A 12,744-nucleotide genomic window follows, 5' to 3' on the forward strand; every position below is an offset into this window, starting at 1 on the left:
GGACTCAAAACTCCCGCTGCCTTCGTGATGTCTCCCCTCCTTGACTCCTCCACACACGCTGTCACACCGCTGTGGAGGAGGAGAAGGGGACGGGCACTATATGAACGGCGGGCCCTTATGGTTTTACTTTGATGTAAAGAATGGGCCCCCGGCTCCAGGATGGGACCTGCTCCTTTCACCAAAGTGAAATCATAAGGGCCCCACTGCTGTGACAAAATGAATTCAACCAGGGGAGAGCAGGCCCCCCTTTTTTCAAATTTATGGCCGGGCCCCTGACGGCACTACCGCCAGTACTGCCCTGATGGCGGCCATGTTCAGGGTAGTCGTGGAATAATGGAATGAAGACCAGGATAATACTCAGCCCGGTGTTACTTCACACATGACCACAGCAACGGAAATACAAGACTTCTCAGCAGAGCAAGCGAGAGGCACAGTTCTTGAATATTACTTCTCGTTTAAGGCAGGACAGAGTCTTCGGGCATATCTCTCTGATACAGGTGTACATTGTCTTTTAATTTCAGGCCTTGACTTAGCCCCAATTGCTGTTTTTCCAACTTGTATGTGGAGATCGTCCACCGATCGACAGCCGCACAGTCACGTGCAGTCTCTTGCCCGTCACCTCAATGTAATACTCCGAACCACATCCTGATCTGGGCCCTGACTTGTACCACCTGGCATCAATGCAGCTCACAGTACAGCACAACTTGATCTCTCACTATGGGCATAGTCAATTGAATAATACCACTGAATAAAAAACACTATACAAAGACCAATATCACCACCATACAGTGACCTTATAGTGGTAGATACCAGTTCAGCACAGGCACTTTGCAGACCATATAATTAAATACTGTACAGTTACATCCAGTGACTCACAGGTGACGTCTTCTCAGAGTTGTCCACGTTCACTTTTCTTCATCAGGGCAAAAACCACCGTGACGTCTTTAATTCATGACTTGTCTCTACAGATGTTACAGCACAGATATCTTTGGCTTCTTAGTTTTCCAGCATTCTCCCCACCTATTCCCAAACTGTTATAGTGTCCCCTTTAGGCCCCGTACTGTAATAGTTCTCCTCTTAGTACTCTACACAGTAATAGTGCCCTCTAAGCAGTAATAGTGCCACTACACAGTAATAGTGCCAGTACACAGTAGTAATATCCTCCTTTGTGCCCCCACAAAGTAGTAGTCCTCTTTTGTTCCCTCACATTGTAGTTTTCCTCTTTTGTGCCCCTTATACTTTTTAGGTGCCCCCATATAGTAGTTAGTCCCTTCATAAAGTAGATAGGTTCTCCCATATTGTAAATAGGCCCCATATAATAGTTATGCCCCATTTAGTAGATAGGTGCCCACATATAGTAGTTAGGTGCCAACATATAGAAGATGGCCCACCCATATAGAAGTTAGGCCCCCATATAATAGTTAGCCCCCATTAAGTAGATAGGTGTCCTATACAGTAGTTAGGTAGTTAGGCCCACCACATAGTTGTAAATTGCTCCCATATAGAAGATAGGCCCCCATATAATAATATAATTGTTATGTCCCCTATATAGAAAACAGGTGTCCCCATATTTTAGTTAGGCCTCTATATGATAGTAAAGTGCCCCATAATAGGAGAAAGTCCCCCATATAGTAGTTAGGCCCCCATATAGAAGAAAGGTACCCCCATATATTAGTTAGGCCCCCTTCTCTATTTTTTTTTCCGGTCTGTTATTGAGTATAACCATTACATTTATAGAAACAAAAGCAATGCACATATATACAACCCTGTTATAAGTACTTGTACCATCCAGGACTGATCTCGTCCAACCTACTATCGATCCTCCCCCCCCCCAGTTGGGGCCCGCTACCCCGTCCCTGCTTACTCAATTAAACCCCAAGGCTGTTTAGGGAGGACCTGAGGTCGCCTACATTAAATGATGCAAGAGGCGATGAGCACCAACTACCCCACACTTCCAGAAATTTATACGGACATCCCCTATGTTTGTATACTAGATTAGCGTAAGGTATTACTGAGTTAATCAGTGATTTCCATTGTGGAACCGTTGGGTGAAGATCTCCCATCCAACGAAGTGCAATAGCCTTTCTGGCCATGAACAGGGTCTCCCGTAAAAATATACCTTCATAGTGTGACCAGGAGTTTGGTGAGATCAGACCCAACAAACATAGCCCAGGCTCACAGGGGACTCGTTTACCTGTTACTGATGAGAGAAAGTCTGTGACCTCTCTCCAGAATTTAGATATTACCGGGCAGTGCCATACCATATGGTCAAAGTCTGCCCGATCATGCTGGCATCTTTTACAACTAGCCGAGGAAGATCTGCTCATATGCAATAGCCTGGTAGGAGTTATATAACACCTATGGATGATATATAGCTGCGTCATCTTATTATTAGCCGCTGGTGAAACCGCAAGGTGTGAAGATATTGCATCAAGCCAATCCCCCTCAGTCAGGTTCGGAATCAGCCCCTTCCATCTGAGTTCCACCGCACATCCCGCATGTGCTAACCTTTGAGACAGCAGGAACGTGTAAACCACTGATATCAGGCCCCGCGGGCCTTGTGTTCGAAGCACCCCTATAAGGGGTAGGGAAGAAATCAAAGTCTGAGCGTGTCTGAATTGGGCCCTGAGAGCGTGATGCAGCTGTACACATCTAAATGTATCCCTCTCTGGCACCTGGAATGTATCTTGTATCTCCCTGGCTGATAACGCGTGTCCATCTCCAGTACTCAAATGCTTCAATTGTGTCACCTCTAAACCCTCCCAGAATGCATGATCCTGAAATCCCAAAAAGTGAGATAATCCATGGTTGGACCACAACGGCAACTCTGCTACCGTATCTTTAAATTTCAGCAATGATTTTGCATGAGCCCACACCTGCTTCGCCAGTTTAATCAACGGTAACGTATGCTTAGGGCTAAAATCATGTGGTTCTAGCACGGGCCATAAGTTAGATACTCTGAGAAAATGTGCTAAATGATGTTCGGCATTGGGCAATGGATCATCCAACATCCACAGCCTAATATATCTAAGTTGACCTGCCAAGTAGTATAAAAACACATCCGGTAGGGCCGCTCCCCCCCTCTGTTTGGGCCTCTGCAGAGTATCTATTCTGAGCTTGTGCCTATTCTTTCCCCAGATAAATGGAGTAAATAAAGAGTTGATCAAATGAAAGAACTTTTTAGGAACCATTGTGTCCGCATGCTCCAAGACATATAGCAATTTAGGTAGCACTACCATTTTAATTAGGTTAATTCTACCTGCCACTGATAAGGGGAGAGACTTCCAGACTGCAAATTTATCTTTCAAATAAGAAAGTAGAGGGTACACATTAATATCGTATGAGTGTGAACTATCCCTAGATATCCAAACTCCCAGGTATTTAAAACTATGCACCACTTGTAGACCCTGAAAATGTGAACCCCACCCACAATTGTTAGAATGGAGAGGCATGAGATAAGACTTACTCCAGTTAACATGCAGGCCCGAAAAACTGCTAAACACCTCCATCAGTCTCATAGCCCTGGGTAGTGAGGCATTCGGGTTGGCCAGGAACAGCAGCATATCGTCAGCGTACAATCCTATGCGATCTTCCCGTGGTCCAATACGGATTCCCTCAAGGGCCCTATCAATTCGAATCCCTATAGCCAGGGGCTCTATGGCAAGTGCGAACAATAGTGGGGACAGTGGGCACCCCTGTCTCGTACCCCTATGAAGCAAGAAGGAGGGGGACATAATCCATTTGATAAAGTTAGTTCCAAACCCAAATTTCCTGAGGACCTCACATAGGTATGTCCACTCTACAGAGTCAAATGCCTTGGCAGCATCCAAGGATGCCAACGCCCAATCCTGCTGCTCCCACCACCCCATCTGAGTAACCACCTGAGCTCTACGAATACTATCCGAAGTGCATTTCCCTGGTATAAACCCGGTCTGATCAGAGTGTATGACATCATTGATGACCCGCGCTAGTCTATTGGCCAATAATTTAGTCAGTATCTTATAGTCTATGTTAAGCAGTGATATGGGATGGTAAGAACCACAATCCTCTGGGTTCTTGCCTGGTTTCAGAATAACTACTATGGTAGCTTCTTTCATAGAATCCGCCAGGTCCCCCGCCAATAAACACGCCTCAAATAGAGAAAGAAGTTGGGCTGACATAACCTCAATATATTGAACATATACTTCCAGAGGAATCCCATCCGGGCCCGAGGCCTTACCTTTAGTCATATCCAATATACACTCAGAGATCTCCTCTACTGTGAAGGGGGACTCTAGTAACTCACAACCCTCCTCCGACAACTGTGGAAACTGCATGTCATCCAAATATTTCTCCAACTCTTCCATTGAGTGCCCAGCCCTAGACGTATATAAGTCCCTATAGAAGTCTGCAAATTGAGCCACTATCTCCTGGGAGGTATGGACCAAAACATTCTGAGCGTTTCGAATGTTCAACACTGGAGGAGACAAGGTATTCTGTCTCACCACATGAGCCAAGAGTTTGCCGGATTGGTTACCCAATTCAAAAAAGGATTGGCCAGTGAAGAAGATTCTACGATCCGCCTTCTCCTGCAGTACTAGAAGATAATCCCTGCCCACCGAGAGCCAAGCCTCCCTGTTTTGTGGGGAGGGATCACCCACAAACGCGGCCTCCAATTCTCCACATTTTCCCGCCAAATCCCTTTCCCTTTGGGCCGAGGAGCGCTTAACAAATGATATTGATGATTTCAGGCAGCCTCTCAAATACGCTTTCAGCGTATCCCATCGTAGTAACCCATTCTGCTCCTGCCTATGTGCTTCGAGAAAAACTTCTAGCTGATCTGGGATTCTATCGTTCGGTTTGATTAATTGGAGCCAAAACGGATGAATTTTAAGGACCCCCCTCCTACCCACCTCCGGTAATGACATTTGCAGAAGAATCGGACTGTGATCAGAAATTGCTCTGGGAAGATGTTCAATGCTTTCCATGGAGTTATATACAGAGGGCGTGCCAAAAATATAATCTATACGAGACAATGCATCAAATTGTGGTGTGTGACATGTGAATTCACGAAGTCCCATATGACTAACTCTCCACAGATCTACCCAGCCTATCTCCTCCATTAATGAGGCTAATGGGGAGACCCCTTGTCTTACATCACTCTCTCCCCTCAACAGGAACCGATCAATAGACTGATCCATTATAAGGTTCAGGTCTCCTAGGAGGATCACTCTGGCTTCTTGATATGCGGAAGCAAAGGAAACCGCCTCCCTAAGTAGTGCCAGAGACCCTGGCGGTGGGTTATATATATATCCCCATTACGACATAAGATGTTGAGTTAATGTTGGCATGCACAAATACGTATCTCCCCTCAGGATCAATTCTGGTATGCAACACTTCCCACCTGAGAGTTCTATGTATTAATAGAGATACCCCTCTAGAGGCTGAAGTTCTAACAGAGTGTCTACTCCACTGAATCCAGGGCTTACATAAAAGCTGTACTGTGTCTGCTGTCAGATGCGTCTCCTGAAGACAGATTATATGTGGGTTCACATTCTTAAGCACAGAAAAAATCATATTCCGCTTCCTTGGAGTCCCCATGCTCCACACATTCCAGGACAAGAACTTAAGTGACGCCATCCTTAGAACACTCTCTATGTACCGATACCAGCCCTTCCCTCTCCCCCCTCCCCCTAGGTAGTGCCAGTCCCTGATATGCTCTCAAAATGTAAGGTACTCGTTTTCTGACATAGTGTAAAACAGAGATCAAAAACATGAACCACATAAAAACCCAGTTAGCCATCAGGAGCTCAACAGGAGCTCCAAAGCTATATACTATATATGCAGGGGGTAGCTTCCACCGATAAGGAATAAACACAGTGGAATCACAAATCAGGCTGCGTACTCCAACAAGTTCCCCCCTGTAATGTGCTTTACTGTGCCACAGAATAAGAGGAACAACCACTCGTCGGTCAAAATCCCCTATTAACACTTCGGTAACCTACTACAATCACGTATCTTAACAGGAATAATATATGATCTGGACCCATTCTGAACTCTGATCGCCCTTATAGGCATAATACAGGAAGATAAAGCATTATGATAGGAAACTTTAAACAATATCTCTCCCAAGTATAACCTCTCCCCACATGCAGGACAACAAAAGTCCGTTCAGGATACATATTCACCATGCCAGTCCCCAAGAAATCCTTCATCTTCTAGGCGACCTCATATTCCTCAGCAACCATTCATCCGCCTCCTCCGGGTTGGCAAAAAATACTGCTCGATCTCCATCGACGACTCTCAAGCGGGCCGGATAAGCCATAGAATACGGAATTTGTCGGTCTCGCAGCTTCCGTTTAATCATCACAAACGATGCGCGTTGACGTTGTAATTCCGGAGAGAAATCGGGGAAAATCGACACCGTGACGTTGTCCACTTTAATGGCCCCCTTACGTCTGGCTGCCTGCAGGACCAGATCCCGGTCCTTACAATTTAACAATCTCGCCAGGAATGGTCGAGGGTTCGCTCCAGGGGGTGGCGGCCTCGCCGGAACCCTGTGCGCTCTTTCCACTGCAAAAGCCTGCGAAAACACGGTATCTGGAAACATATCTTTCAGCCATTTCTCTGTAAACTCATCCGGACGGGATCCTTCTGCTCGTTCTGGTAGGCCTATAATGCGAAGGTTATTCCTCCTCAGCCTATTCTCCAAATCATCCGCTTTCTGGCGCCATAAATCCACCTTTCCAGAGAGGTCTCGAAGAGTGCGCGGTACATTAGCTGTACAGGCCCCCTTCTCTATTAATAGTGCCCCCTTTGCACCAATGACAATTTTTAAAACATGTTAACTCACCTAACCCTGTTCCAACAACAAGCTGCTGTTTCTTCTATCTGCTGCCCATCGCAGGCGACGCAATGCAGTGACTTTATCACGCCCTCTGCATCGGGATGTCCTCAGAAACCTCTAGTAAGTAACAGGTCTAGATTAGCCTGTGGCTTACCAGAGTAGGTGGCAGGGCAGGGAGCCAAATATTCTCTTCTCCACCATAGTAAGTGACCGAAGGCTAGCCTCCTTCCCCTCCGCACCCGGTCACGGTCGCACCCCCTGCAACTGTGATTGTTATGCCCCTGCCCATTCCCCTATTAACTCCTAATAGGGTATTTGGGTAATAGGGTATTTGAATATTAATGTATTATGCAATATACCCAGATGTGAGTGGCCACAGAGGAGTAAGAATGGAATCACTCCATACGGTAGAGTTAGATAACATTCTGGCTGCCTGCCACAAGTGGGAGCTCACTGCATATAGATTTATGCTACTCCTTTTTAACTCAGTAATATCTATTTGTACGGAGCTCCCCCTAGTGGCAGCTGCCAGCAGAAATAATTTTGACATTTATTTCTATAGCTGTGTGTCTACCTCGCCTTCTCAATCTCTGGGCCTAACAGGCAGATTTTTTGCTTGTTTTTTTAATGTTTTGTTTTTTGCAGATCCTTTCATTCATTCCCCTTTACTTCCCTTGTCTTATTTTTATCCTTTATATGGCAGCCCTGTTCTGTATATGTCAGTACAACAAACTTAAATACACCATAGCTTAGAAACAAGGTCTCCTAAAAGAACATTGATACATTTAGTTACAACGTCACAACACTTAGAAGTGGGATTTTCTTAACTAACCATACATTAAATACCAAAGGATATATTGAAACCACAACCTCCTCCTGCTTCACAAGACCTTTAAATGAAAAACAACACTCTGTGGAATAAAGCTCCTTCTCGATCTTGTAAGACTGTGAACATAAAACAAAGCCAAGCTTGGCCAGGGATTTAGAAAGTGACTCCTTTATTGCCCAGTATGATAAATGCATGGCAGCACATCTGGAGCAGGTGATGAACTGCAAATAACCAGGGGGTCATGTAGGTGAGTGAAGGACACCATGCAATGGTCTCTTCAACAATAAATTCCAACATCTAGCCACATATTACTCTACAGTGTGCATTACTTATTTCATTTTATGATTTTCTTTTACACCTCACAAGGAATTTCATGCGTTAAAAGTGGCAATAGTTTATATATGTAGATAGATAGATAGATAGATAGATAGATAGATAGATAGATAGATAGATATGAGAAAGTTTTCAGTTTCCACTTTTACTACTACTACTACTAATAATAATTGCAATGATTTCATATGGGAAAAATATGAATAGGTAGAAAATAACGATATGAGAGGTTAAAATATCAATATGTGATAGGTAGATAGATAGATAGATAGATAGATAGATAGATAGATAGATAGATAGATAGATAGATAGATAGATAGATAGATAGATAGATAGATAGATAGATAGATAGATAGATAGATAGATAGATAGATATGAGATAGATTGATGGATATTAGATAGATAGATAGATATTAGATAGATAGATAGATAGATAGATAGATAGATAGATAGATAGATAGATAGATAGATAGATAGATAGATAGATAGATAGATAGATAGATAGATATGAGATAGATAGATAGATAGATAGATAGATAGATAGATAGATAGATAGATAGATAGATAGATAGATAGATAGATAGATAGATATGAGATAGATAGATAGATAGATAGATAGATAGATAGATAGATAGATAGATAGATAGATAGATAGATAGATAGATAGATAGATAGATAGATATGAGATAGATAGATAGATAGATAGATAGATAGATAGATAGATAGATAGATAGATAGATAGATAGATAGATAGATAGATAGATAGATAGATAGATAGATAGATAGATATGAGATAGATAGATAGATAGATAGATAGATAGATAGATAGATAGATAGATAGATAGATAGATAGATAGATAGATAGATAGATAGATAGATAGATATGAGATAGATAGATAGATAGATAGATAGATAGATAGATAGATAGATAGATAGATAGATAGATAGATAGATAGATAGATAGATAGATAGATAGATAGATAGATAGATATGAGATAGATTGATGGATATTAGATAGATAGATAGATATTAGATAGATAGATAGATAGATAGATAGATAGATAGATAGATAGATAGATAGATAGATAGATAGATAGATAGATAGATAGATAGATAGATAGATAGATAGATAGATAGATAGATGATAGATAGATAGATAGATAGATAGATAGATAGATAGATAGATAGATAGATAGATAGATAGATAGATAGATAGATAGATAGATAGATATGAGATAGATAGATAGATAGATAGATAGATAGATAGATAGATAGATAGATAGATAGATAGATAGATAGATAGATATCTCACAAGTGTATCACACATTCACATCAGAAACTGTACATAAAGTGCTGCTACTGTACATTAATATTATTCTCATAGGAATCTTGGTGACCAGCATTTATACTATAAGTCTCCTTGTAAAACATTTCCTACAATGTCATTTATGTATCGTTTATTTTTTCTTATTAGTTGCCACCTACTTAAGTATTTTGGTTTAATCTTTTATATAACAACTAAACGGCTTTTTATATTTATTCATTTTTTATTTATTTTTTACTTTAGCTCAGCCACAATGGATTGAGAAGATTAATGACACACAGCTAGACAGTGGAGACCAACTCCGCTGGGAATGTAAGGCATCTGGAAAGCCCAGGCCCATATATCGTTGGCTGAAGAATGGTCTCCCCCTGCTACCCCAGGTACTGTATTGCTCATTTGAGTCACGTTTTGTATTACTTTTTTGTAACAATAGACAAAACTCCTATACTTTCCTGTGTTTTAGTATTGTCTATTTGGATGAAATTTCACGTAAACACATCGAAAGAATAAAATATAGCTTTGCACCTGTGTATGCACCTCGCAGACTAAGGCCTCATGCACCCATACGGTGGCCGTCGTACGGCCGCTAATGACGGATCCGTGAAACACAGACCGCTCACGGATGGCTTCCGAGACGGAAGGCCAAGAATGTTCCGTCAAAAATGGACAGGAGTAGGACTTGTTGGAACGACCACACGGTTCCGTCACAACAACGGTAGTGTACATGCCCCCATAGAAATTGACGTGTCAGTGTGTTATCTGTTAAAAAACGGAAAGCACCCTGAAGAAAATAACTAAAGTGGGCATCTCTATATTGGGTTAGCTGTCACCATTTTGATATATATATATTATATATATATATATATATATATATATATATTTTTTATTAAACGGGTTTTCTAGTTTAGGTAATTCTGAGAACTGTGCAATGCTTCATTTCCCCTGTGATGTCGCTGCAGGAGAATTGAGCACTTGCTTTCAGGTTCGATCACAGATGATCACTCTGGGATCAGCTTATCATCGTCTTCTAAAAATAAGGGATTTTTCCTTTAATCTTCTCATCCAACTACATGTACAACAAAATGCTACTGTTGCAGCTGGGGAAATTTAAGCTACCCATAACTTACTGTAAAAAACATTAAAACTCAGTAGCTCAGCCATACATATACAGATGTGTCCTTCCTGACCTTTTCTCATATCTCAACATATCTTGACATGTGTGGCGCGAGATGGCCAGCTTTGAAAGATAACATGATTTCACAAGATGTCAATTCTACATGTGTCTATGTGTGGCCACCCAGAGCTTGTAATGGAATTTGCAGCCTGTCAAGGGTTTTGCTAGCATGTCACGATATTGTATTTGTTTCATGAGAAATTGGAGATCTTAACAAAATGTAAGCACAAAGATAGGAGTGAACACATCTGTATACAAGTTTTAGAAAGAAACTACAGTGTATAATCACATTACAATATTTATTGTACTTATTTCCTGTTGGTTTTATAGCACTGTACAGGCATTTTCACCATTCACATAAGTTCACATACCCAATGGGAAATGTAATTTCCACGTTTTAGACACATACGCAAGGGCCAATGTCATAGGAAGCCAAATAACCTATCAGTGTGTTTTTGGAGTGTGGGAGGAAAGTGGATTACCCAGATGCAAACATGTGAACATACAAACGACATGCAGATGTTGTCCTTGGTCGGATTCGAACCCTTGTGATAAGATCCAGACCTTTGCCTGCCTTTCCCAGACAACTCGGACAAGAAGTGCCGGTAGTGTGTATAAGCAAATACCACAAGAACTTTATTTTAATAAGTAACAGTTTTGGATCCTTCCAAGATCATATAGATCCGGCTTTGCTTCCTATTGTTCATGTGCTTTGTTCCTAATCAGTGGCCTGTACACAATCAGGTCAATGCCTCGGCTAGAAGGTTATTCTTTTAGACTCCCTAGTGAATAATTACTATGGGGAACTGTGGAGTTCCCTTTTTAGTGTCACAATCACATCCTTTTTTAACACCACTGAGCAAAAATATTACTTTAGCCAAGGCATAATACCTGTAAAAGATATATGTATAAATGAATTACAATCAATTTTAATGGACCATCTATGAGAATAGAAAAGAAAGTATGAGATAGAAACGAGAGAGTTAGATATGAGAGAGAGATAGATACGACATAGATACGAGAGACATAGATACGAGAGAGATTGATACGAGAGAGAGAGATACGAGAGAGAGAGATACGAGAGAGATACATACAAGAGAGAGAGAGATCCGAGAGAGGGAGATCCGAGAGAGAGATCCGAGAGAGATAGCTCCGAGAGAGAGATAGATCCGAGAGAGATAGATCCGAAAGAGACAGATCAGAGAGAGAGAGATATCTGAGAGAGAGATATCCGAGAGAGAGAGATCCGAGAGAGAGAGATCTGAAAGAGACAGATCAGAGAGAGAGATATCCGAGAGAGAGAGATCCGAAAGAGAGATAGATCCGAGAGAGAGAGAGATCCGAGAGTGAGAGATCCGAGAGTGAGAGATCCGAGAGTGAGAGATCCGAGAGTGAAAGAGAGAGAGAGATACGAGAGAGAGATATGAGAGAGAAAGAGATACGAGAGAGAGAGAGAGAGATACGAGAGAGAGAGAGAGATACGACATAGAGAGATCCAAGAGAGAGCGAGATATAGAAATTAGATAGATAGATAGATAGATAGATAGATAGATAGATAGATAGATAGATAGATAGATAGATACTCCAATATAACACACAACAGATAATCTCATGCTTGTGTTAGATAATGATACATATTTAGGCGATCTGTTGTCTCTGTGCTATAAATCATCAATATTTATACATTTCTATGTTACTTATATACAGTAAGATAGAATGACTAGTACAAGTAAACTGCTGGGACAGTCTCTCTATGGTGTTTCACTGACTGATGAAGCAATACTCAGGGGCTTCATTGAAGTTTTGTGATTTATCTCCAGGCCCAGCAAAGTATTGTCTATTTAAAAGGAAGAGCAATCAGAAAAATTCTTGTAAATGTCAAGCACATGTCAAGTTAAAGGAAATTTATAGTTTCATTGCCCAAGGATTGACTATTAGTCCATTGATATTTATAATGAAAGGAGAACTAAACATGTTTTGCTATACTGTTGTGTTGTAATGAATTAAACTTGGAATTAATTTATTTTTATTTTTTATATACTTGATATATTTTGTGAGTTTTTGAAGTTTTTCTAAACTTCAAAAACTCACAAAATATATCAAGTTCACCAAGTATTCCCCAACTTGGTGGAAAGCTTGAAATTCCAAGTCAGAGTCAATGGGTTGAGTTCTCAAAATATAAACCAATTGTTCCCCTTCTCCACCATCTCCATAGTAAACCTTGGCTTGCTCTATAGTGCTTATATGTGTCGATGTAGCAG

General features: G+C 41.3%; 1 protein-coding gene across 3 annotated transcripts in view; it reads left to right on the top strand.

The window, feature by feature from the left end:
• The window catches only part of CNTN5 (contactin 5), a 1,298,632-nt gene that overhangs the window by 1,032,031 nt on the left and 253,857 nt on the right, over positions 1-12,744 (top strand). For all 3 annotated transcript variants that reach the window (XM_075851517.1, XM_075851516.1, XM_075851518.1), the window contains one exon: positions 9,553-9,689. In XM_075851517.1, coding sequence (XP_075707632.1) covers positions 9,553-9,689 — 137 coding nt within the window. The remainder of the gene's footprint in view (positions 1-9,552; positions 9,690-12,744) is intronic.

Source organism: Rhinoderma darwinii, chromosome 2 (genome assembly GCF_050947455.1).
Source record: "Rhinoderma darwinii isolate aRhiDar2 chromosome 2, aRhiDar2.hap1, whole genome shotgun sequence".
In the NCBI taxonomy this organism is placed as follows: domain Eukaryota; kingdom Metazoa; phylum Chordata; class Amphibia; order Anura; family Rhinodermatidae; genus Rhinoderma; species Rhinoderma darwinii.